Consider the following 27,860-nt stretch of genomic DNA (forward strand, 5'->3'; position numbering starts at 1 on the left):
GACAATCCAAGAACAATTTTTTAATAAAGATAATTACAAAAGATGGAAAAATCAGCTCAGAAAGGCCAATTACTTCTTTAATAGATCAGTTTTTGCCATAATAACTCACATCAATTTTAAATACTATCACATAAAGCATGGTGGAAAAAAAAAATTTGCTTCATAATTAGAAACTCACACTAAAACTTGCCAAGGAAAAAAAAAAAAGCCATTTAAAAAATAAATACAGTCCATGCCAAAGTAGTAGAAAATGAAGCCAGAAGTCTTAAAAACAAAATTTTCTTCCAAATATTTCCTCATGTTTTTTGTTTTCTGAAATTGGACACTTTCAAATTCAAGGGTTGCTGAGCTGTTCCGATTTGGCTCTGTTAAAAGAGGCAACATGAAATGTTAAAAATGGTACAATCTCTGTCTAAATACACTGACCTGTCAATCAGGTCCTGCATGCTCATACCAAGAAACACATAAGCTGACAGTAACGCCTTAGGTGCTTTTGGAGTCTTGCCTGCCTCAATAGATAGTAGTTTATTATAATTGTTTTCAAGTTCTCCTATAAAGGCTAGCCCGAACTTTATATACAGAAATAAGCACCATGAAAGACCATTAAGTGCCTGTACAAAAACAGCAAAAAAGGTCTGAGATAAATTATGTAAAAGAATACAAATTATTCAGTTACAAACTGATTAGTACTGATCTTTGTGATTTTTTTTTAAGGCAAGCTACATTCATGACAGATGGGCAGCTAAACAGATGACATATGAACTGTTGGTTAAGGTGACTTATGTTGTCTTCTGTGTCAAGCGACTAAAATTCAAAGCATCTTATCTAACTTCCGGATGTTCCTGGGCCCAGTCTAGTACCTCTAAAAAATATACAAACCCAAGTAATTGTGTTTACTATTTGCATAGAATATAAAAATAACTAGATAAGTAATATAATTTACCCTTTGGTATCTGTTTTTTCACCACTATTATCCTTGGATTTATCTTCTTCCTTAACATCTAAAAACAAAAATTAGAAGAGATTAAAACCTATTTTGAAATATAACACGTTTTAAAGTATTCCTTACTTAAAGTATAAAAAGCTGTCATATATCACCTTACCATTTATGAATTCAATAAGTGAACAGGCTTTGTGTTGGGCACTATGCTAAATGACAGAGGTTCATGGTACCAATGTTATCAACATAATCCTTGTCCTCTTGAAGTTTTGCTTCTGTGGGATCACAGTATTACAGACGGAATATGTGCTATGAGGAAGTTAAACCAAGAGACATAAAGAGAGCCCAAGATGATCGGAAAAGGCTACACGACATGGCATTTGAAAGTTTCCGAAAGATAGCTCTTGAGTGAAAAAGGTGAGAAGGATTTTGAACACAGGAAAAACTTAAAAGAACTTTGACATAATGTCCCAGCCAGTGTGGCTTAGTTGGTTAGGCATCGTTTTGTAGGGCCAGGAACTGTGGCTTGATTTCCAGTTGAGGCAGATGCCTGGGTTGCGGGTTCAGTCTCCAGTCAGGGCTCATGAGAGAGATAACCAATAGATGTTTCTCTCTCTCAATGTTTCTTTCTTTCTCTCTCTCTTTCCCTTTCTTTATCTCCAGAAATAAAATCTTTTCAAAAAAAAAAAAAATTTTTTTTAAAGAATATGATACAAGAAGGAATTAGCAGGTTGGTGGGAAGAACTGAAAGACCAGTGACTGGAGTACAGTCAGAAGAGGGGAGAATTAGAAAAGATGAGCTCAAAGACACAATAGGCTAAATCCTGTTGTTTATACCATTTGTTTTTAACCTTCATTTTAACTAGTGAAACTTTAACGTAATAAAAAAAATGAAATGGCAGGGGTAATGCTATAAACTCAAGATTGCTAAAGAAAATTAGCCCAAATGTGCTGAATATTTTATTTTTTTAAACTGAAATTACTCCTATTAAGTTTAATATTTTTATTTTTTAGAAGGGAAGGGAAGGAGAAAGAAAAGAAGAGAAACATCAATCAGCTGCTTCTCACGAACCCCCCCACTACAGACCTGGCCCACAACCCAGGCACATGCCCTGACAGGGAACTGAACCAGTGACCTTTTTGTTCACAGGCCGGCACTCAGTCCACTGAGCCACGCCAGCCAAGGCTGAATATTTCCTTTAAATAAGAAAATACACCAAAGCTGTGAGGCAATGACCTAATAATAAAGATATATTAAATGATAAATACTGCTATTAAGCATTCTACATAGACATTTCAGGGACTGGTCTCAGCCAGAATACAAACATGTGGCAACATGGACATTAACACTTATTTCGACTTCTGGCTTAATTTTGGATATGTAAACTTAAAAGTACAAAAACAGGATTGGGGAAGAAATGGCCCTAACTTAAATTTTTAAAAGTTTTCCATGGTAATATTTCATCTGTAGGCCAAGATTTTAACAATTGCAAAGCCCTATAAGAATATTAAAAACTGTTTTAAGTTAAAAAAAAATGTATCAAGTAATTTCGATGATACAAGTATGGAGGAGCTAAGATTAATCTACTACCAGGCCATTAAGCCAGACCAAAGGTACTGTCATTTTTAGCTAACAGAGCAATGGCAGACAAACATCCTAGTGTACTCACTTTCCCATTTGGAAAAAAAGACTTGGAAATGAGAAGAAACACCAAAAAAGGACAGACAAGACGACACACTGACAGTGAGAAAAAAATACAAATACTAGAAAAAATCCTACAGCTAAAGGTCAAGTCCTCCTTACTTCAATCACTGCTAGGATTTTTGAATGTCAATCAGTAGAGAAGAGCAGATTGAAGCCATAATTGTAATATATTGGGAAGTTAAAATTATAAAATGGGAGACAACAGTATATAGAGGAATAAATCCACAAGTAAAAGAACAGAAACTAGACGTGTCGAGATATGCTATGAATTCTCAACTCTAGTAAAAGAAAGAGAAAAGAACCTAAGAGCCAGCTTACTTACATAACTTCAATGTGATAGATACAGGATAAGGATGCTGGACCTGTATATCCGAATGTCAAAGTTCACAGGTCAACTAAAACTCATGCCCATCACCATTACTTGTTTACAGGTATCAGGCATCTATTCAGGAAATGCACCAAGTGCTGAAAATCCACATACTTAAGACACATCCCCTAGCCATGAGCAGCTCAATATAGTAGGAGATTATGTAAAATCCTGTGAGGTACTATATTATGATGTGTTAAATAAAATGACTGATGCGTGTATAAGTGCTCTGGGAACTCAGATAAAAGATAATAGATTCTCATAGCAAATTCAATGCCCTAAAGCATCTATTTTCTCAATAGATGAACTGACAGCATTTTTTAAGTTAAGACATCAGAAAGTAGTATCTCGTCCTCAAGCCAGCTCCCAAATCCCTTCCTATCTTTCCTCAGAGTTTTTGTTTTCTTCAATTTCTGAAAAGTCTATTCCCTGAGCTTTTCCAAAATCAAACTGGTCTAACGATCATGTTACTCTTCTTGAGTTTTATTCCCAGCAAATAAAACTTTAAGGAGTTAAAAATTATCCTAAATTTCAGTTTCGCTCACAGACTCTAAATGGACGTATAACTACTTTGTCTTCTCTCTCCCCAATCTATATCATAGTACAATGTTCATTATGCTAAGCCCATATAAACCATGAGAAGGCAATAAGGTTTCCTACATTATAAAAGCAAAACTGATTAATAACATTTAGAGAGCTCTAAATAAAAGTTAAGATCTAAGCACCACTTACATGGGAACAAGTCACCTACCCAGCACCCCACACCTCCAATGCTTGTATAATTGACTTCAGGATCTCATAAAAACTGCAGTGCAGCTCACTTTTTAAAAAATTACAACTTTAAAACACATTTACCACCCCCAAAACCTCACCTGCTTTTTTGTCCTCTGTCTCTTTCTTGTCTTCCTCAATTCTAGCTTTTTTCGCTCCTTTCTTATGATCAGCCACATTCCTACGACCTCCTTCTCCTTCATCCTCTGAATCTGAGAATTCTTCATCACAAGCTATCCGTTTGTCTGAAGCTCGAACTGATACGTAAAAATTTTTAATGTAAGTTTTGACAGAAGTAGTCCTAAGTTTTACAATCATTCTAGCATACTCTTGTACAAATGTATTAATTAGCCACTACATTTAAAAGTAAAGAATAACAGACCCTTAATCTTAAGAAGAGAACTGAATGCATGGTTTGCTAAATACTAAAAATTTGGCTTTGATATAGAAAGAAATAATTCAAAGAAACATGAAAAACATCTGGGGATCTTAAAAAAACTTTACAGAGGAAAAAGAACTGTTCTAATAGGAGGCGAGGATGATATCATAATTTAAAAAGTAACCTTTTATTTCAGAGCTGAGGAATAGACAAAATAAATATACTATTAATACCAAATATGTCAATTTCTATACCAACAGCATAGGTTATAAATCTAGCACTCGTATTAAATAAAACAAGAGACTGTAGAATCCATCAAACGGACGGTGCTTCAGGCTATTCAATTTACTCTAAATAAATGGTTTACCTTCCAATTTATACTCAAATATACATAAATGGGTAGTAGTTTGCAGAAACTTCTGATCCTATGTAGTCATATAAACTGAAATTGCTGACACTCAAATCAGTCTTTGAGACATAAGGAAGTTAAACTATGTCAGGTTAAAAATGGAAGAGACAAAAACAACAGTGTGCTAATGAAACACGACCCATTGTGTTCTTGGGCAACTAAAACCTTTAGTTTGTAATGTTATTTTAATAAATCAGAAGAACAAATTAGAATACACATCAAGGCAGTATCTTACTAGAAATTCTCTTGTCTGGATCTTCTCCATCTTCATCTCCACTGTCTTCATGAACAGCATCTTCCGGAATAGCTTGCATTTGGACGCCAGGTGCATGAGGTAACATGCGTAAATTTTCAAATAATCTCTGTCTAAATTACACACGCAGTTATTAGACAAAATTCACTTCCTTTCAAGTTCCTTTTCAGTATTAAGAGGAAACATTAACCAAAAAATTTCATCTTTCATTTAGCGAACCAATGACTTAAGTAACAAGTTCATCGAGTACCAATAACTTTATATATTATTAACCCATTTAATCCTCAAAAATTACAATGTAGGTTAACTATTTCTTCCCCCATTATTTCATTGGTAAGGAAATATAAGCACAAAGGCAAATTAGCTAATGTGTGGCAGAGAGAACACAAACCGAGGCCTGTGTACAGCAGTCCCTCTCTATATTGTGGTTCACTTATCGCAGCCTCACTGTATCGTGGGATTTAAAAAACTATTATATTTAATTCTTTATGCGAATTTTTCGCTTTATTGCGGGATTTTGTGGTACTGTATATGTATGTTGTTAAAGTTACGTAGGTTTAAGAGTGCAGAACATGTTTAAGAACATAAGTAGTGTTTATAAAAGCATGGAAAAGGTTAGTAAGGGAGTGGGAAAGGTTAATAAGGGACTGGGAATGGTTTCTAAGTGTGTGGGAAGGGTTTATAAAGCCTTAATATATATATAAACACTAAAATAAATGTAAGGTTCCTATTTTGCGGATTTTCACCTATTGCGGGGGGGTGGGGGCGGTGGGAGGGTGTTTGTCTAGAATGTAATACCCACAATAAATGAGGGAATACTGTACTACCATGTCTTAAACACTTCGTTCTTCAAGACAAAGCTTTGGTATATTTTAATGAAGATCATTTTATTTTACTTTCATTTAAAGTGAGGGTATATAACATAATAGTGTCCCTTGCCAATTAAAAACTGATTTTTTAAACTGATAGAAAATTTACATATTTTTGAGCTATGAAGCTCATACATTCTCCATTATGTTAAAAACAAAGAAATCAATAATCTTATGGCTCCAAATGCTTTTGAAAAGGCCAAAGGAAATATCGTTTGTATAAAGCTAACATGACCTACTGCACATGACCTTCTAAAGGTTCTTAAAGCTATCACAAATGTTTATGAAAATAATTCACTGATGTCTTACTTTATCTTTTCCATGTATTCTGGAGTGTTCTGGTTCGTCATATTTGAAGGACTAATATGCAGTTTGAAGTCTGGTCCAAAATACTCAAAGTAATCATTATATGGCAATTCTATTAAAAACAATGAAATGAAGTTACATATTAAAAGCTTAGTTTTCATACAAATCCATGCACAAAAATCGAGATTCAACTTGAGAAATATTTCCAAAGGAAATGTTTAAAAGTGAATGCAAAGTGAATTCATTAACTGACTGCTCTCCTATTCACATGGTTTCAAAATCTAAGCATCCATCCATTTCTATATATTGACAGTCCATTCAATAACGATATCATAGTAAGAATACTTACCATTGGGAATCTCACAATCAAGGGCAACTGCAGTCTCATATGTCCAACAGCGAGCAACATTACGAATTGTGTATCCACCTCCCCCAAGCATCAATAATGGTAAATTGAAAGTTTTTACAACTTCTACACATTTAGCATGACCTAAGACAAAGAGATTTGGGTAGCAATAAGTTTGTATTGTTAATAGTTGAAAATAAAAATTTAAAAAAGACATTAGCCCTGGCTGGTGTTGCTCAGTGGATTGAATGCTGGCCCGTGAACCAAAAGGTTGCCTTTTTGATTCCCAGTCAGGGCACATGTCTGTATTGTAGGCCAGGTCCCCAGTCGGGGGAGTGCAAGAGGCAAATGATTGATGCATCTCTTGCACACTGATGTTTCTCTCCCTCTCTTTCACCCACCCCCTCTCTCAAAAATAATTACTGTAAATAAAATCTTTTTTAAAAAAGATAGCAAACACAGAAAAAATTTTAATTAACTGAATGGCTTTTTAAAAATAACATAGAAAAATTTCAAATTTTTAGTCTACAACTTTTCAGTGATACACAAAACCCAGTAAGACATTAACTGGCTATTTTAGCAAGTGTTCCTGACAGAAAAGTCAAATATACAACTATATTAAGACTGAAATATAAATATAACACTTTTATTAACACAGGAAGATGTTATGTGATGTAATGATGTTCTGTTCATGTGAGATTACATGGGGGAAAAGAAATCAAGTAACAATGAAACATGTACAATGAAAGGCTATCCAACAAATTTTAATTGTAGATTATCTTTAGGTAGTGGTATTACGAATAATTTTCTTAAGATTATAAAATTAATATGCCCTGGCTGGTGTGGCTCAGTGGATTGAGCACCAGACTGAGAACCAAGGGTCACCAGTTTGATTCCCAAGTAAGGGCACATGCCTGGGTTGCGGGCCAGGTCCCCAGTTGAGGGCATGTGAGAGGCAACCACACATTGATGCTTCTCTCCCTGTCTTTCTCTCTCCCTTCCCCTCGCTCTAAAAATAAATAAATAAAACCTTAAAAAATAAAAGATTATAAAATTAATACCTATTACTATTAAAAATAACTTCAACAAATTTCTGTCTGTAGAAATCTGAATATAAAGTAAGCCTAACATATTACTATTAACTTCTTAGAATATTATCATTGCGGTACGTAAGTCAATCTTTAAAGAAAGAAAAACATCCTTCAATTATAGAATAAAGCCATGCCTGTTAAAAAGTATTTGGAAAAAAAGCCTACATAAAACTCCACTATCCAGTTAGTTTTTAAAAAAAATAGTCCCTTTCAATTCCCTCTGAGTTAATTTTTAAAAGTTTAGTGATGTTTTTTCTTATAATTATATATTGTGAGCATCTTCATTTAGTATTTTTCAGTAGTTGTATTATATAATAACTCAATTTTTATTACTGCTAATAGAAAAATCACAGCTTTTTTATAATAGATAGTAACTGCGTATTTTTAAAGACAAAACATAGTTAACTTACAAACTTCCTAGAGTGGATAGCTGGCTAAACAAAGAAATTTACTTCCCCTATATCTCAAAACCTGATAAAAATGACTATAAAGGGAATTTTTTAAGGCTAAAATCTATAAAAATGGAAGACTGAGACAGAACACGACAGTAACAACATAAATGGAGGTAGGAAGGAAATGAACAAGAGGTAACTGACTAGCAGACCTGAGAAATCTGAATAGAAGATGGCAGTGGAAAACATTTACACTCAAGTTTAAGATTGGGGATTACAAATCTCCTTATATGCTTTATACAAATGAAATCCTGTCAGTTAAAATAGATTTATTATTGTAAAACGCTACAGTTTATAATTATAAAAGCTATTGCTTTTAAGTATGAAAGCATTGAGAACTTTCAAAGAGATAAGCAGAAAAACTGACAGTGAATACATATTTTAAGAGTACGTTAGGTAGAAAATTTTTGGAAGATCATATACATTTTGAGGCAACAGATGGTTATCAACACATACGAAGTTCAACAATATAAAGCAGCTGCTACTTGATCATCGTTAACCTACCAAGAAAAGGGGTAATTAATGCCATCTAGTTCAACCTCAAAAAGCAGAAAAATATATTATACCATAACTCATGCTAATTGGTATGGTAGCAAGTATTAACAGTAAATAAAATAGTCTTTAATGTATGTATTTAGCTATTTAATACCATCAAGGCCAATAGTCATTCTGAAAAAAGTTCTATGTGAGAACTCTTCAAATCTATGAGGGAATTCAAAGCAGAATATCAACTTGTTACCAAAAATATCACAAGAAAAACAACTCCAAAATCATGTACAATATCCACAATGATCTTAAGAACTCATTAAGTAAAAATTTCAGATTTATTCTTATTCCCTAGAAGTTCATTCCATAATGGTCATTTTTTTTAAAACTTTGGTCTGCACTTCTAACATATGTTGATTTCAACACTTGATCTATTTAAGTGTTGGCATAATCTCCTAATCTCCCACACAATTTTTCTCATGGAGCCACTTGAAAATGTGCTCCACCAAAATGAGACAAAATTCAGAGGAAGGTCGGGGAAACCACAACAAGGGGAGCCAGTACAATAGAGAACCAGGTCTAGAGAGGATACTCATCCAAACAGGACCAGATCAGAAAGGGGTTCTTTAAGGTTAAACTGAGAGGATACTTGATGCATCTGAACATATGAAGCTACTTAGACATGGTCATTTACTAATATGTAAAGAAAAAATTAAGTAAATGAAAAATCAGACAAAAAGAGCAAGTTATGCAATAAAGAAAAACTGATAAGCTGAAATGTACTTTAATGTTATTGATGATGCTATAACCACCAGCTTTTACCATAACCTAAGCTCTGTTATAAACACCAGATTTTAATGGTAAAAATAGGAGATACAGGATCAGAAGGGTGTGTGCGTATTGGGGATAAAGTGGTGAAAAGCTGAACTCCTTCATAAGAGGAAGTGAAGAGACAGGCTAAAATGAAAAATTATAAGTAGCAAAGCATATTATTTATAGAAAGACACACACCAAAAGAATCAACTGAAAACAGTTCTCCTGGCTGAGATTGCAACAAGTCATATAAAATTATTCATGTATAAATGTAGACAAAATAAAAAAAGACCTGAACAAGACCTTCCTGGAACAAGATTAATATTAGTTATAAAAATTAATTCCAAATACATTATTTTCTGGGACTATCACCCTTTATTTAAAAATTTTTTATTGATTGATTCTGAGAGAGGGAAAGAGAGAAGGAAACACAGATTTGTCATTCCACTTATTTAATGCATTTTATTCACTGGTTGATTCTTCCATGCGCCCTGACCAGGAATCAACCTGCAACCTTGGCACATTGGGTTGATGTTCTAACCAACTGAGCTACCCGGCCAGGGCTCTTATCACCCTTAAACTGCTTACCTTTGACCGTCAGATTGAAGCAACCAAGCCGGTCACCAGACAGTGAGTCTGCGCCACACTGTAACACCACAGCACTAGGTTGATACATCTCCATCACTTTTGAGATAATCTATGTACAAGATAAAAAAATGTTATTATCTATAATAAGATTTTCAAATTCATTTCGGTTTTGAAAATAATAATACTTACAGGCTTAAATATCTGCCCATAAGACTCATCATCTATACCATCTCTCATTGGAAAGTTGACAGCATAGTATTTGCCTTTTCCTGCACCAATATCCTAAAATACAAAGTAAAATAGGTCTTAAGAGAGTATTTCATAATAAAAAGTTTGACATACTTATTAAAATAATTTTTAAGAGATTAAAAGAGGAGGCAACAAGAACCAAATCTGAATTCATCATGTAGGCTGAGAAAGGAAATAACATGGAATAGAATAAGTGCACATTTTAACATTTATAGGCTGCTTATAAAGCTGAAAAGAGCCAATTCGTTAACCTGTAATGATTATTTTGGGGAGATTACCATAAACAAGGCAAATTGAAGTTATATATTACATTAACCTAATACATTAATCATAAACAAGAGTATGCAAGAAAATTTTATGAGTAAAACTACAGAAAAACAGAGCCAAAGAAACCTGAGGAATAATTGTCTCTGTAATGCAGAATCCTTCTTGTGGCTCATAATCTGGCATGAGTTTACATATGATGAAAAAAAAGCCCAGATTTTCTTGAAGTTTTAATAGCTTCAGACTAAAGCATCAATATCTGTTCTCTGATTAGGCTTGAAATAAAATTTTTTCTACTTGTTGACGAAGTACCACTCTAGGCATTTAACACTTCCCAAAAGAAGCAAAGGAGAGAAGTTGATGACTGGGTTGCAGCTAACACACATACAACAAATATACATATGTATTTATTTGTGAATGTAATGCATGTGTACACATAGGTATCTCTGTATGTGTATATGTGGATATATATGTTTATATTCCTAGAAGAGATGGAACAGAAGACATTTCTTTAAAACAGTGCTTTAACAACAGCAAAGGACTGGAGGTGACGGATTCTTATGTGTTTTAAATTACAACATTTCAATAAATATGAATCTTTATTATTATTAACATTTGTACTTCCCTTATCTCTTATGGAATGATCTCAGCTTGAATCCAATTTTTTGAAAAGCATATTTTATCCTTCAATATTAATGTGATTATGATCCAACATTCCTTTTTATTGGAGTGACACACAGATCAACAAAATTGTACAGGTTTTAGGAGCACAATTCTACAACACATCATCTGTACACCATAGTGTGTTTACCACCCCAAATGACCCAACTTTTGATGAAGAAAAAGCAAGCGGAATTACACGCACAATTTTTCTTAAAGAAATCTAAATTTTTATATGTAACTAAGTAAGAACTATATAAATGTAGATAAACTAAAGTATTGTGAATCCCTAGACTCCTGCACTAAAAACACAGTTGGAATATATGCTATACTCAGTTTGAGGGGGGGAATCTAAAAACACCCAGACTTTATTTTTTAAAAATTATGTATTCATTCTTACATATAAAAAATTATGTATTTATTCTTACATCTTTAAACTTCAGTCACCTTTAAAATACTCTCCATTGATGCAATACACCTATTGAGACAGTTTCCACACTGCTCAGTTTTTGAACTTGTCGATTTTGATGCCTGTTAGTGCTTCCGCTGGTTTTAGTTTCACCTCTTCCACATTGGCAAAATGTTTCCCTTTGAGGACTTTTTTTTCAACAGGGAAAAAAGAAAAAAGTTGCTTGGGATGAGATGAGGTGATTAAGGAGGGTAGAACATGGGGGTCATGCCATTTTTGGTCAAAAACTGCTGAACACTGAGCACAGTGTGGGCAGGTGCCCTCATAAATCACCCATCATGAGATGGGCAAATGCATTGAAAGTCTTCAAAAAATTGTTTTCACTGAGGCTGAATATAGCCAGCCTCTGATAATGAATGCCAGCTGGTACACTGATACAGATGGGTTCCTAGAATACTCACCTAGCAGGAGAAGCCTGTATTGTAAGAGGCCTGCCTTCCAGAAGTTAAATCCGTTTTTTGGGGTTCCCCCCTCATGCAGTAAGTTGATCAGCAGTTATCATTCTAGGCTCGCAACTCAGAGCTGTTGCCCTTGTTGGACCAAGCTTTAACCCTTTCATTTCTTACTCCACAACCGCTACTTTATCACACCTTTATTTTTATTCTTCCACCTAGACACTACTTATCTGATAAAAGCAAGCAAAGTTTTAACAATGATCTAAGTTCAGAGTAACCTTCTTTTCTGATTTACAATTAGTTATCAGGTAGAAAAGGGAATGTTCATTAAAATGCCATCCAAAGATACCCCTAAGTTTCACGAAAATCCAAATACAACTACATATACAATGTAATGTTTTATTTTAATTTCCTCACAAAATTTTGGGGACACATATAATATCCAAAAGGAAAAAATTATGATGGCTTTTCACATAGAGTATAAAACCATAGTGAGGAAGAGATGTTCAAAGACATTCTCAAATCTTTTTTAAAACAAGCATTCTTTAACAGCTTCAAACAATCGAAAGAATACTGTCAAAAATTCAGAGACCCCATTTCCCATTTGAGATGAATTAGAATTATATTACAAAGACATTATCCTTCCTTAAGCTTAAAGTTGAGAAACCTTTTTTTCCCTTTGATTTCTATAGGGATGTGATGACTGTAGACAAATGAATTCTACTGGTCTAGAGTAGTGACTCTCAGTTTTCCAATGTTAAGTGTGCAGAATAAACCAGAGTTTCTGGACCTGATAACATGTGCTTCTAACAAGTTTCCAGCAGATGCTAATTTTTGCTAGTCTTAAGGATACAGTGAGAACCAAGTGGGGAAAGGCTTCAAAGAAGATAACTAGCAAAGAACTAAAAATATAAGTTTGCAATTTTAAAAGCAACATAATTTAAAATGAAAAAATTAAATAATTAACCTACGATTTATAAGTAAAAAAAAGGTTTTACTATCACAACTATTACTGAAAGAGCATCGCCTTCTGATCCAAGTCACATTTCATACATGGATAGCCTCTTCACACAACCACATCAATATTACAACTAAAATATAGAACAACCATCACTCAGAACTGTCAGAAATCCAGTTGAAAGGAAGTCTGACAACTATGGAACTGAAGAAACCACATCCATCCATACTGGTAGGAAGGACACAGACATGGAATGGACAGGACCCACACCTATGTGTGGTGGATAAAAATTCAGGGGTATCTTGGGACTGAGGAGTCCCAGCCCCACACCAGACCCCCCAGCCCAGGGTCCCAGTGCCAGGAAGATAAGTCCCCACAACTTCTGGCTGCACAAACCAGCAAGGACTGAGTCGGTGAAAGAAACTGCTAGAGCCCCAAGCAGTACATGTTAAAGAACCCACATGGACCTACTCAGACTCACTCCCTCTGAGCTCCAGCACCAGGGTAGCCGCTTGAAAGGCACCAGTGGTACACAGGGAAAAACTGAAGTGTCTGGCATCAAGGTGAGCAGAGGCCATTGTCCCTTTACTAAGCCGTCCCCTTACAGAGCCAGCATGTCTGACAGTCCATCTACCTGGCTAACACTTTTTGACCTGCCTTGGAGACCCCCAGAGATTCTGCCCCACCCAAACCTCTTTTCCAAATGAATGGCTAGCCAGTCTTGGCACATGGTACACAACTTCCTAAATCCTCTCAAATAAGCAACAGCTGGCCTCAGCGAGCTCCAGGCCTGACATTAGCAGCAGCCAGCCTACATTCACAGCTTGGGAATCTTCAAACCCAGCACAAAGAGCAGCCATCTCAGATCTGAGATTGCTTTATAGCTCAGGAAGAAGGGCCAGGAAAAACAAAGGTGTGTGCTGACGCTGGCCTGCATCACCTGGGAAATTGCACCGCCAGCTCACCCAGAGGACAGCTACAGACCACATAGGAGAACTACCACCTTTCTCCTGTCGAGCTGATCCTCCACGGAGGGTGGAGATTGGTGATCAGTGGTCATAGCCAGCTCACAGCTGACTGTCCTGAGTAAATCCCTCTGACTGATCTGTCAACAGCAACCAAGGCTCAACTACAAGAGGAGGGTACTCAGCCCACATGAAGGGTGCACCTCAAATACCCAGCTTGGGTGATAGGGGAAGCTGTGCCACTGGACCCTATAGGGCACCTACTACATGAGGCTATTCTACCAAGACGTGGAGTCAAAGCAGCTCTACCTAATAATAGAAACAAACACAGGGAGGCTGCCAAAATGAGGAGACAAAGAAACAAGGCCCAAATGAAAGAACAGATCAAAACTCCAGAAAAAGAGCTCAACAAAATGGAGATCAGAAATCTATCAGATGCAGAGTTCAGAACACTGGTTCTAAGGATGCTCAAGGAACTTAGCGAGGACCTAAGGAGCTTTAAAAAGATCCAGTCAGAAATGAAGGATACACTAATGAAATAAAGAACAATTTACAAAGAAATAACAGTAGAGTGAATGAAGCCTAGAATCAAATCAATGATTTGGACCATAAAGCAGCAAAAAAAAAACCAACTAATCAGAACAAGAAGAAAAAAGAATCCAAAAAATGAGGATAGTAAAAGCAGCCTCTGGGACAACTTCAAGGGGTCCAACATTTATATCATAGGGGTGCCAGAAGAAAGCAAGAAATTGAAAAGTTATGTGAAAAAATAATGAAAGAAAACTTCCCTACTTTGGTGAAGGAAATAGACATAACAAGTCCAGGAAGCACAGAGAGTCCCAAACAAGATGGATGCAAAGAGGCCCACTCCAAGACACATCATCATTAAAATGCCAAAATTTAAAGATAAAGAGACAATCTTAAAAGCAGCAAGAGAAAAGCAGTCAGTTATCTACAGGGGAGTTCCCATAAGACTGTCAGCCAATTCCTCAAAAGAAACTCTGCAGGCTAGAAGGGATTGGCATGAAATATTCAAGATCATAAAAGGCAGGGATCTACAGCCAAAATTGCTCTGTCCGGCAAAGCTATCATTTAGAATCAAAGGGCAGATAAAGAGCTTCCCAGACAAGAACAAATTAAAGGAGTTCATCCATCACCAAACCGGTATTATATGAAATGTTAAAGTGACTTATTTAAGAAAAAGAAGATCAAAACTATGAACAATAAAATGGCAAAAATATGTATCTATCAATGACTGAATTTTATAAACAATCTAAACAAACAAGAAGAACAGAAACAGAATCATGGACACAGAGTGTTTTGATGGTTGCCAGATAAGAGGAGGGTATAGGGAGCTGAGTGAAGAGGGGAGGGGATTAAGAAGTATAAATAGGTAGTTATAGAATAGCCATGGGGATGTAAAGTACAGCACAGGAAATGGAGTAAGTAGCCAAAGAACTTATATGCATGACCCACAGACATGAACAATGGTGGGGGGATTGCCTGAGGGAGTGGGGGTTGCTGCGTGGAGGGGGAAATCAGGACAACTGCAATAGCATAATCAATAAAATATAATTAAAAAGTGAATAAATAAAAAGGCACACATTTAAAGAATACTTTAAGGTCACGCTAAACTTTTGGTTACTAAATACAGTAAACCATAATGACATATCAATATAAAAAATAAGTTTAACAAAAATAGTTTAAAATTAATGTTAAATGCTATGCTGAGAAATGTCCCCTATAATCCAGACTGAATTTAAGAGTTTACATTTCTGAATTAAACTTCAACTTGTATGTGGTTTGTTTAAAACAAACAAACAAACAAACACTAGTGAAGCAAAAAACCTTCAAGAAGTTTGTAGAAAGAGGATTTTACCAGTGGTTTTTATATTCGTAAAATATAAGAGTACCAAATGAAAGAAGCTAACAGATACATAATAGAAATAAATGCACTTCATGTAGTAGCCAGCCAAGATAAGCTATGGCATTTATCTACAACAAATTTCCTCAGCCTAAGAAAAAAGATATTAAAATTAGACCTATTAAATCAAGACCAACCATAAAAGGAGGGCAGTACAAGAACCTAAGAAAAGACTTAGTCAATTATTTTATTCTATCAATCTTTCTAATAAATACCAATGTAGGCTACCAGTAAGTACATTTTGAAGGTTCATACTGTACATTAGGAAAACTGCTTCATGCTTTGTTGATGTTCAAAAATATTTATTCAACCAAAAATAGTTAAGCAAGAGAAAGTCCTGTAAGTTCTCATTAACCTTTGCTTCTCTGGGTTGGGGGGAGGTTAGGGGGTGGAGGGATTGAGGAAAAAGGACTCATGGACATGGACAACAGCGTGGTGATTGCTGTGGGGAGGGGAGTACCACGGGACTAAATGGTAATGGAAAAAAAAAATACAATACAAATTAAAAAACAAAACAAAAAACCCAGAAAACCTTTGCTTATAATAAGCAAAACTGAATCCTAGCAGATGTTATAGTTCATAAAATGACTCAATTCTGCACATAAGCTTCGAATTAGTGACTTGGGAAAAATATTAGTTTAAGTACAGGATTACTAGCCTCCTAGGCTAATCTTATATTTATCGAGACAGAATTCAGTCTTACCCTCAAATCCCCTGTTCCAGGAAAGTATTCCCCGTATTTATGGAATGATACAGTCATTACACGATCTGTCGTATAAAAAGCTTCTTCAACACCATCACCGTGATGAATATCAATATCAATATATAAGACTCTCTGATGATACCTGGAAAGAAAGTCATACTAAGTTATTTAAAGGTTTTAAAACAGGAAGAATCATCATGGACTTTGAGTTATTGAGTTCCGGAATGCTTAATCCCCCTGAGAGACCATTTAAATATCTGAATTTACAATCTGAGCCTCAGACCTTTAAATCCTCCCTTTAGGCCTTATCTAGGTGAGAAAATATACTTGCTATGAAATCTGTCCTATGTGCTTTAAAAACATAATAAGTACATGTTTCTTTATAGGAACAACTGAAGATTATACCATTTTTAAGGTTGTTACTTTTTAAAAAACATCTCTCTAGTAAATATCCAATCTTACAAAATAGGGTGTGGCAATCTATGGTCCATAGTCCAAATTTGGCCAATAGCCTCTTTCGTACAGCATTTGAGACAAGAATAGTTTTTACATTTTTTAAATGACTGAAAAATAGAATCAAAACAAGCTTATTTTATGATACACGATGAATAAATGATACTAAAATTGCAATGCCCATCAATAAAATGGCATTGTAACATGGCCATACTAATTTGTTTATGTACTGTCTATGGCTTCTTTTGTGCTTCAGCTGCAGAATTGAGTTGAGTTGTCATGACAGAAACCACATGTGGTACTCTTATCACTTTACAGTGCTGCTTGGAACACTATAAATCCCAGTAATACAGTTTTAACTCAAAGGCATTTTAAAAGCCACATGTATCACAAACTGCGACATCTTATTACCAGTGCATACCCATGTCGAAACAAGAAAAAAGGAACGTGAACTTCAAATGTCATCTTTTCAAGGCACAGTGAAACGAGGATTTTTGAATTAGATGGCAGAGCACTGTATTTAGATTACAACGATACTACAGCTTTGTTAAAAGATTACAATATAAACTGACATTACCAGACTAAGTACTCATAAGAATGTTCTTAACTCAAAGGAAAGGAGTATTCAGAAACCTTAGAACATAAAAAACAGAGTATCTCACCATAGCAGAATTTCTTCATAAAAATAAAGCTGTTAGCAAAAAGTCTGAGTGGCTCATGAGCTGTTTAACCAACAGTCAATTAAATCATGCTTGATTGCACCAATATAGAAATGTGTCCAGAGAAGTAAAATTAAGCTTATTTAAGATTATTAGCATGTGAGCAAAAACTGTTGCTCAGAGATGAAGACATAGGAACCAACATCAATAGTGAATTAAAAACAAGGCAAAATTTCAAGTGGTTTTCCTGGGCTCTTAATTAGTCAACTGACAGAGCCCAGTTGTTGATTTGAGGAGTCAACACAAAACTTTAAGTGACTGAAAAATCAGCCTCTATAAATAGTGTGCATGGAATAACTGCAGGCAACATATTCAAAAGTGAGAAAACACTAACTCAATACAAAACGAAGTGGAATCTGCTCAGATGTGCTACAACTGATGATGGTAAAAAAAAAAAAATCTAACTTAGTTAATTCTAAAGTCACATGTACCTTTATAGGTATCTCTCAAGCTGCAATCAGGGATAACTTTAACTCCTTTAGCAACTTACAGATAATATCCATTTTTAGAGAACAGGGAGCCCATACTATGGAACTAGGCAGTTATAAACATTTAATTCAGTAGGTAACCAAATTTTCTTTAACACAGGTTTCAAATATTTGCCATCAGAACTTTAAAAATGTACAAAATTTTAGAACATAAAATGTCCAGGGTCATATCATTTTTCATCAGTTGACTGTAACTCAAATCTAAATTGCCAAACTATTTCTAGTATTTTTTAAAAGGGTACCTAAGGGGAGTTGTTTTAGACATTATGCATTTCTCATCCTTAACAATCCAAGAGTTAGGCAAATTTCCTCTTATTTCTACAATGATTTGTAATAAATCCTTCAAAGATTCATCATTAACTATTTTCAACCTGATTACTTGATGCTGTTTTAAAAAGCTACAGATTTTTATTGTTTTAATTAAACTACTTTTTCACAGGAAAAATATCATCACAAATTAACTTACTTTAGTAATTCAAGGATGGCAAGCACAATATCATTAACATAACAGAATCCTGATGCTTCTGATTTCTTAGCATGATGCAATCCTCCGGCCCAATTAACAGCCATATCAGTTTGTTGTCGGTTTAACTTCACAGCCCCAGCTAAGAATCAAGATGGGATAGACTTTTAAAATGTTTAAAATTAAAAATAAACACACCTAGACAAAAGCCCTGTTAGGAAAGAGTATGCCACGGGTAAACCAAGAGTTTAAACTCATAAAAGGCAAGAATCATTGTTCAGAGCTCTAATAGTCAGCAGTTTCTCCTTAGATAAATATGTTCCTAAAGTTGTGATCTGATTGAATATATGGAAAGGGGTAAGGTAGCTAGAAGAGAAGAAGGAAAGTCTGTAAGTGAAAATGAAATGGCAGTTAAGAAACTAAAAAGTACAAAAAAACAGACAAACAAAAAAACCCAGACACAACCTTGGAGGCACTATGATCATAAAACATGTGGGGCTTTAGCTAAACAAATACTGTAACCCAAAAGATACAAAGTGTATATCAACTTTAAGACTGAATCAGGATACTTACCAACTGAACCACCAGTTGAGAGCTGACAAAACTCAAAGAGTCCATCAAATACTGGACAATCTTCTCCAACATTAACTGTGAAAGATGGATTTCATTAATTTCAATACATTCTGTGAATTACTAAAAGCCTTTTCTTACAAAAAGCATTTCCAACAAATACTTCTTTATATGATTCCACCATAAAACATACACACATCACTGTAGTAATCTAAAGTTTGTAATTTAAAAATATAATTTATATTTTATCCAATATAACTGAAGTGTTATATTACAAACACTATCACCAAATCTTACCAGGATTATCTGTGGACTATTTTTGCTCTATCAAGAAATCATTATCCATCAAAATATAAAAGGCATTTGCTTTTATTACATTAAAACATAAACTTAAACTTTCTAGGCATTTCTCAAACATACAACAATAAATTAAGATTCTAAAAAGTTTAAGTAACTTCAATTGCTTTGTAATTTACTTAAAAAAAATCCTAAGTACACAGAACATTCCTAACTGAAATGCATTTTAGGGAGCACTATTAGGATATAACAGTTGGTTGCCTATGCCTATGGTTAACTGTGATCTTCAAAATGGTAAAAATTACCTAGGTTCATGACAGCCAAGATATAGAAGGGTCACTGTTAAGGCACAAGGAAACAAAACATACAGATGCACATAGACACATGAAACATCAAGACATAGTAGTCCTTAGTAATTAGAGAATGAAAGGGATGTAGATGTATATGCATAACACATTCTCATATTCTCCCCACTCCCCAAATTATAGCCTCTTCAAAAAGCATCGTGATTTTATATATAGTTTTGTACACCCTTAAATTTTGGTTTCTTACTGCTCAGATATGATTATAATCTTAATATAATCCAGTATTATGTAAGTTTTAAATCAATCTTGTTAAGTCATTTGCCCTAGGGCTACTCATGACTTCTTAATCTAAACCTGAATGTCCACTGGGGGAAAAAAAAAAGATACAGTATTCCCTCACATATTGCGGGTATTACATTCTAGACCCCCCCGCAATAGGTGAAAATCTGCGAAATAGGAACCTTACATTTATTTTAGTATTTACATATATTTTAAGGCTTTATAAATCCTTCCCACACTCTTATAAACCGTTCCCAGTCCCTTATTAACTTTCCCCACTCCTTTATTAACCTTTTCCACACTTTTATAAACACTACTTATGTTCTTAAACATATTCTACACTCTTAAACCTACGTAACTTTAACAACATACGTATACAGTACTGCAAAAATCCCGTGATATAGCAAAAAATCCACGATAAGGAATTAAATATAATATTCTTAAAAGTCCCGCAATACAGTGAGGCCGCGATAAGTGAACCGCGATAGAGGGACTGCTGTAATATCTATCTTATTAAATAAAATAAACGATACAAATGTATATAAAATTCTACGAATGAGATTTCTCACAAATACACTTAACAGTATTACTGAAACTGTTCATTTTTAGACATCATCACTGAAGTCCATCAATAAAAACAGTGATGAGAATGCAATCCAGTATCAAGCTTTAAAAGACAATAGTCCAATCATTTTAGGGTAAATTTTGCATTCCACCTTCAAGTCAATTAATCTGTAGTAATATACTTTTCATTTATAAAAGAGAACGTTATGTAAAAGAAAATTAAAATCTTCATGAACATCATAACAAAGGGAAGTAACAGAGTACATGTATTTACAGTCCAGATTAAGTTAACCACCCAAACAGAAGACAAGAGGTATATACATCAAGCTAAGGCCAAGCAAAGTATAATCATTTTTTTAAAGCAGGGGACTGAGGTCTCCCTACTAAGAGCCATTATCCCGTTAACATGGGACCAAAACGAAGAACAGGAGAACATCCAAATAGCTCTTCGGCAGTATGGCAGACCAAAAGACTTCAGTAGGTTTTTAGGAGTAGCTTTAATATTTTTACATTGACCTTTCATGTCAATAAATAATTAAAATAGTATTTTAAGTCAGGAAAAGTACCTAGATTTGGATAACTCTAACGAGAAGCTTCTAAAATACCCATTTATATACTTATCAATACTAATATATACTTTTAACATAAACGTACATCTCTGCATCTGCTTACTATACTCAGACATGTTATCTGGTCTTATTGAACGTAGAAATTTGATGTACTCATCACTGTGGTATTTTGTCATTTCTTCAGCAGTGGCTTTATGGGGCCTCTGTGAAGAAAAATGTTAGAAATGTTGAATTTCTGGTTATATCAGAGTTATCAAACATCAAGTACAAATTTTCCTTTAACAGTTCTCTCAAATGAACCAGGTCTTCCAGAACAAAATAAATTCCAAAGCTAATTCATACTTCTTTAAAAGCATTAGACATGTCTTAACACAAACTACAACTTAATCACTTTTTATTGTAGAAATAGGTCAACCCTTATTAAAGTCAAATTCATGTTCATAAGTGCTTTCTTTTTCAATCATAAACCTGCTCTGTACCCAATGATTTTATCAATGACCTCCCAGAATGCGACTCATTCTCCATTTTAACTCTTTGTTCACAATCTCTTCCTTTTCTTTTGCCTAGCCAAATCATCCTTGTTCTGAAGAGCTCCATTTCATTTATGACACACTTCTTCCCCAAGGCTTTCTGATTAGACAATCCAGCTCCTCTCCTTTTTTAAATGTCTACACCCAAAGAAAAATCTCATACATATTCCCTAACACTGTTAACTGCTTCAAGACTTTCTTTTCTCCCCAAATAGGTATGAATGTTTGTGTCTTGTATCTGTCTATACATGTACTCTCATCTTTATCTACAAAGACATTTAAGGCAGTTGTTGTATCTTATGTTATTCTGTACTCTGCTCATCCACTGACACCAATAAATATATGTAGGATTAATTTTATGTGTAATTCTTTTGTAATAATCCCAGATCAACTCTTCAGCAGCATAGACAGATCAACAATTATTGCAACAACAATATTTAGTACATTAAACAGTTATTCTCCAGAAATGTAAAAACCTGTGGTAGGAGAAACCATTTTTAAAACTGTTGAAGGAAAAAAAGAAAAACAAAGGTACAGGTTCCACTCTCAGTTTTCTCTGAATAAAACAAAAAGAGAAGTTTCTATTTTCTTTCAGACCTTTTCATTAGTTAAATGCCCTCCTCAAGGGGAATAATAAAGTTTCATAGTAGTGTTAAAAAAAGTGCTATTTACTAAAATGTATACTCACATATATTTCCATTTTTCTATATAAGCCATAATTTAGCAGCAAGTTATGGGTCATGCGGATTCTATGAGGTTTCATAGGATGACCCTGTCCATAGTAATAATTTCCAATATCACCTAAAATAGAAAAAAGACAAATTTGAATAATGCAAAAGAGAATCTTCATTAACTATGTAAATTTATGGTGTTCACCGTTAAGAAGGCATTTACCACCTAAACAAGATTTATTTAAAATCTTAAATAATAGATTTTGCAACTTTCAAACTATTATGCACACTTCTATATGCTGATGACTCCATTAGTAATTGTTTATTTATAGATTAAGGCAAGCAAGTTTTTCTAATTTATAGTTTACTTTCTTCTTTAGGATTAGCCCAAATGAAATATTCTTTACTCACTTACAAACATAAATTTTTGTTTCTTAAAACAATACCTACTTTTAGTATTTGATGATAAATTCAAATGCTTAAGGTAAATTCTCTGAGTTTCACTGGCATAATTTTAAAAGTTTACAGCAGATTATTATTTCTTGGATGATTTGCTAGTACCCCAGAAATCCCTCTAGCTATTATTATGGGAACTAAATTGCTTTATACCCAAATCAGTCTATAATGGAAATTTTAATAACAAATTTGGATCCTAAACAAAAGTTCTGCACTGATGATATACTCATGACATTTTTTAAGGTATTAAGGGTACATATTTTGTCTTAAGTTATAACTACTAGCCTATCTTTTTGTAATATTTTATACCCCAATATCTTAAGATTTTAAAATAAACACCAAAATCACACCATTTCAATAAAATCAATACTTTTAGGTAAAGCTTTATAGTGTTTCTGTAATAAAGTTTTAAGGAAGCCTCTCAAACATATTTACGTACTATTTTTCTAATGTACTGGGCATTTTTTACAACAGCCTTTATTAGAAATTACTTTTAGTAATAACTCTAGTTTTAAATGAGCAGCTTCAAGAGTTTGTTAGGATAGCGAAGATGATTTTAATGGCTTGAAGTCATTCATTTCAACATGGGTTTACATAATAAAAGCTAAAGACAAATAATGCCATTTACTCATCTTCAGGATAATACCACCTTTCAAAATCTTCCCTAAACACATAATTTTTTTGTTCAGTGGAAACTGGGAACTCAAAAAGCTTTTGTTTCTCTTTTCCAAATATATAATAGTACAGGATGAGTGTTCATTTTTATTAACATACTTGTATCTAATAACATTACTACTTGATTTTGTTGATATACCTCTAATTTACTTAACCCTTCATTTTCAAAACAAGTTCCTTTCTGAAAGCAATTTATATATACATGGTCATAGGGAAAGCCACATTTCTTAATTTAAGTGCCAACAGCAAAGCTAAGGCAATATAGACAAGCAACAAAGCAGAACTACGAGGATATGTAACATGCCTGTGCATTTATCACAATTCAGAGGCTGTAAGTGTGGGAAACAATCGACCTTTCAAGGAAGAATCTGCTATATAAAGTTCTGTCCTACATGGGGCAGTAGATAGTTCCTTAAAAGCAGCCCGACCTTAATGAATTCTTACATATGGAAAGTCCACTAGTTACGAAGCATCATGTACCCAAGTTAGTGCAAGAAAGGTGTTTCTAAGTTACCATCACCACCAAAGATCATGAGAGAAGGACAAAGGGCTTCTAGTCTTCACCGAACTTCCACCTGCCTCTGTGTAAAAATTACCAAGATGAAATGTTTCTAATACAACCATATCTTAAGATCAAATCCCTCTAGAAATGAACATATTGAATATCCAATGAAAAGCCACCAATAATCTAATAATGGGAAAGATCCCCAATAACCTATATCACAGCTGTGATTTCTCGTCAAGCGTGTTTGAGAGAAAATGATTAGCAGTAATTAGAATTTATTGAGTGCTTCCTGGGAGGCAGTACTCCACACACTTCACTTCTCTGTTAATATTCCCAACACCCCTATGATGTAGTAATTATTATTACTGTTTCTATTTTATAACAGTGAAGAAAGGTGAGACGCAGACAAGTGAGGTAATATTGCCAAGTCACAAAGCTAGCAAGGAGAGGAGCAAGATTCAAACTTAGGCAGGGCACCTCAGCCAATCTCCCGAATAGCTACTGGGAGAGCAATGGCACTTACAGTCACTAGAAAGAAATGGTAGGGAGAAACCTGACACAAAAAGGACACACGGAGGATACAGTATTTTAATAGGAAACTACCTCTCTAATACATCAAAATTACTTTGTCAACAATAGGGTCCTCAAATTATGGATGTACATAGGTTTAAGTAAGTTTCTCTGCTACAATTTACAGGCTCTACTCCCACCAAGAATCTGCACACTACCTATTGACACATGTCCACAAGGGCAGCCAAGCAACAAAAAGTTGCTATTTGGTTTATTAAGAATTGTTCCAAAATGCAATGGGGGAAAAATGGGAGAATGGTAACAGAACAAGAATTTAAACAAACAAACAAATAAAAAAACTGTTCTAAAATGTAAGGGGTGTTAAATGAAGGAACCATTTCCATTTTTTTTTCCTGCTTAATCCCACATCTCAAAATTCTCTAGAAGGCTGTTTTGTAGCCATTCACTTATCTTTCTATCTATCTTTATCCTCACCTGGGGACATGCCCATTGATTGCAGATAGGGAAAGGGAGGAAGGGAGAAAATCATCAATGTGAGAAACATGGATGAATTGCCTCTAAAATACACACCCCAACCTGGGACCAAGCAGACATGTGCCCTGACCAGGAATTGAACCCACAACCTTTCAGTTTACCGGACAGGACACTCCAACTAAGCCACGCCGTGCCATTCACTTTTTAATAGACAAATGTCTCTTCTTAGTTTTTATGAACCTTTGGCTTTTCATTCATCTTATTTAAATGGCCAGTAATAAAATTTGGGCATTTTAAATGTTATCCTGATATTCCTCAAAATAATAAAAAATGCTTTACCAATGAAGTAAATATCCAGAAAAATTAGCTCAAGGTTGCTTCTTAAAAAAAGACACACTTTGTTACTCAAAAGAGATTACAATAAAGAAGTAGTTATCTGCAAAATTTTATTAACTGCCCAATCTTCAATAAGCTATCAGAATGGAAATGGCTACTAAAGCCTACAATATCTTATCTAAGTCCTTAGGACTAGATGTACTTCAGATTTTTTTCAGATTTTATAAAAGTGATATGATCGTCGTCGGCAGCCGTCCGTCTCGAGAGACGATGGTGTAGCTTCTTAAGAGTCTATCTGCACCGCCGAGAATGGCTGTGCAGTCCGACTCGGGAGTGACACGGTATCTGTCTCCTCCCGTGTTGAATCGACATCTTGCGATGTCGCTGGAGTGTCCTCTCCAGTGAAGCTGAAGCTACAGAGCCTGGGCAGGGTGATATGGAGGGTCTGCTGTTGCCCATGCAGCAGACCCCCCCTCTCTTCGCAGCTGAAGGATCCAAGGGAAAGACGGAGTCAATACAGCTTGGCTTCAGGTGCGCCGCAGGAGTTGCCGGTGTTGACTACAACGTCAAACCGCCTTAGGGACTCCGGCTCTGGATTTTCTGTCGGGGTTTACTCCCTTAGCCTTTCCCCTGAAGAGGTATGCCGCAAGGCAGCGGAGGTTTTTTGGAGTCAGAGTTTTCCTTCTCTGATGTGCCCTGACTGGAAGATCGAACCAGCGACACTTAGCTCGCAGGCCGACGCTCAATCCACTGAGCCAAACCAGCCAGGGTTTAACTAGTACTAGCTACCAAATATCAGACTATTTAGATTTCTTCTGGAAGACTTTACATGTTTCCACAAGAGACACAGGTGATTATTTTATATAAACAGGTATTAAAATATCCATCCTTGCCCTGAAGAGATACATTACGTCCATTTCCTAATTAGAATCTGACCTAGGCCTCTAAAGTCTTTCCACCTCTCTAAGATTTTGTGATTTATAATAGACCAAGTGTAAGAAACAGCTTCCAAAATTTGTATTGCTTCAGACAAATCAGGTAGGACTTTCAGGTCGTTAAGCCTACCTTCTTTGTTATATTTTAGAATTCCTTCGCTAGAGAGTAACCTACTAGAACTATTTACCATGTTAAGCTCTTTGTGAAATCTTTGAAACAGGTTACTACTCTATTTAGTATAATTTAAACTGGCTCTTGAAACGTTAATTTAACGTTCCCGCTCAAACTCCAAATTAGAAGAAACCCTCAAATTAAAATCTGACTTTTATAACTTACTGTATGTACCATGAACTCAAGCTTACCTAATTCTTGAGTACTTCTGTATCACTCAAAAGTTTTCCTAGAGCAGGACTCCCACCACCGAAAGCTCCAAAGCAGGGTGGTATTTCCTAATTGAACAAAGAGCTACAAAGAAGTGGGTGGCAACCACCTCTCGGAGAGGCCGGCCAGGGGACCCATGCAGCCTTGGCCACACACGGACAGTAACAGCCCCACCTTTCCCTACCACCGTCCTCGTTCCCGAGAAGACTGCCTGCCTCAAACTCGAAAACCCGAGTTTTCATTGAGGAAGTGAAGCAGCCTCTTCATTTGAATGCTGAGAAAGTGGCGCTCAAAACACCGGCGAACAAAAGCATAGGGGATGGAGTGCACGCAAAATATCGGCGCGAGCGCGTTCCCAGCCGAACATGGGTCCCCACCCTCAGTAACGACTCTGCAGCCCCCACCCGGCTCAAGGGGCCCGGGAGGAGGCTGGAGGCGGAGAAAGAAGCAGGCGCTCCGCGCAGCCAGCGACTGGGAGGGGAACCAGCCGGGATGGGGGTGGGGAGCGGAGCGGACTGGAGGGGCGGAGCTCCTGCGGCCGCCGGGCTTTGTGTGGAGTCTGGGCCGGGGCAGATGTTTCGACCTGGGGGGAGGGGTCGGAGGCAGGGAGCCGGGGCAGGACACCCCCAAACCTCCGCTCCCGTGAGTTGGCTGGCGAGAGAGATGCCAGGGAGGGTCGTCCCCTCCGCAGCCACAAGCACGAAGCTGGGGCAGGCCGGCGCCGTCCCAGAGGCAGCACACTGGCTGCCCTGCCGGAGAGAGACCGTCAAGAGGGAAAGGGGGGCGTCCCCCCGGCTCGCGTCGCAGAGTCCACAGGGACGGCTCACCGCGAAGGGGCTCCCACTTACGGTGTGGGTCCGCAATGGGTTAAGATTCGGGCAAGCGTCGATCCCACCCCCTTCCCACCCCTCAGCACCGGCGCCCTCTCGCTACCCGGGCCTGAGAGCCCGGCGCCGCTCAGGGGCTGGCGCCCCCGGCCCTGCCCTCCCGCGCTCCCGCCGGTTGTGCCTCTCACCATCGTAGTAGTAGCAGACTTTCTTTTTGCCGCCTCCCTGACTGTACGCCATGGGCTCCCCAGCTACCGCCGCCTCGGGGCTCCTCCTCCTGCTGTTGCTGCTGCTGCTGCTGCGGCCGCCGCGGCTCGGCAGGGAGAGACAAGGGCTGGGGCTTAGGTGGGGCCGGCCGTCTCACGAGGAAGAGCAGGCCGGAGGCAGGAGAGGAGGGGGCGCCGGAAGGGCTCGGTACGGCCCGGCGGAGGGGCTGGGAGCGCGGAGCGCGGGGTGGCAGCGGCGCCAA

The 27,860-nt window shown here is 36.4% G+C and overlaps 1 protein-coding gene across 1 annotated transcript; it reads right to left on the reverse strand.

Moving 5' to 3' along the window:
- HDAC2 (histone deacetylase 2) lies at positions 1-27,860 on the reverse strand. The gene is made up of 14 exons (XM_090279773.1): positions 27,580-27,860; positions 22,288-22,400; positions 21,155-21,272; positions 19,059-19,133; positions 18,489-18,627; positions 16,363-16,504; positions 9,965-10,057; positions 9,776-9,884; positions 6,349-6,489; positions 6,003-6,111; positions 4,807-4,937; positions 3,885-4,040; positions 944-1,001; positions 1-365 (listed from the first exon to the last, which is right to left on the reverse strand). The coding sequence occupies exons 1-14, from the start codon at positions 27,629-27,631 to the stop codon at positions 335-337; spliced, it is 1,467 nt and encodes a 488-aa protein (XP_090135899.1). The 5' UTR covers positions 27,632-27,860; the 3' UTR covers positions 1-334.

Source organism: Furipterus horrens, unplaced genomic scaffold (genome assembly GCF_987537825.1).
Source record: "Furipterus horrens unplaced genomic scaffold, mFurHor1.1.pri manual_scaffold_6, whole genome shotgun sequence".
Taxonomy (NCBI): domain Eukaryota; kingdom Metazoa; phylum Chordata; class Mammalia; order Chiroptera; family Furipteridae; genus Furipterus; species Furipterus horrens.

Bases quoted from the DNA above. Each gene is read 5' to 3' on its own strand.
- HDAC2 (XM_090279773.1), bottom strand. From the start codon at position 27,631: ATGGCGTACAGTCAGGGAGGCGGCAAAAAGAAAGTCTGCTACTACTAC. The intron at 21,273-22,287 runs GTGAGTATACAT...TTTTCTTCACAG, and splicing joins ATAGAAAAATGGAAATATAT to AGGCCCCATAAAGCCACTGC. The intron at 9,885-9,964 runs GTAAGTATTATT...TCTTGTACATAG, and splicing joins ATGGGCAGATATTTAAGCCT to ATTATCTCAAAAGTGATGGA.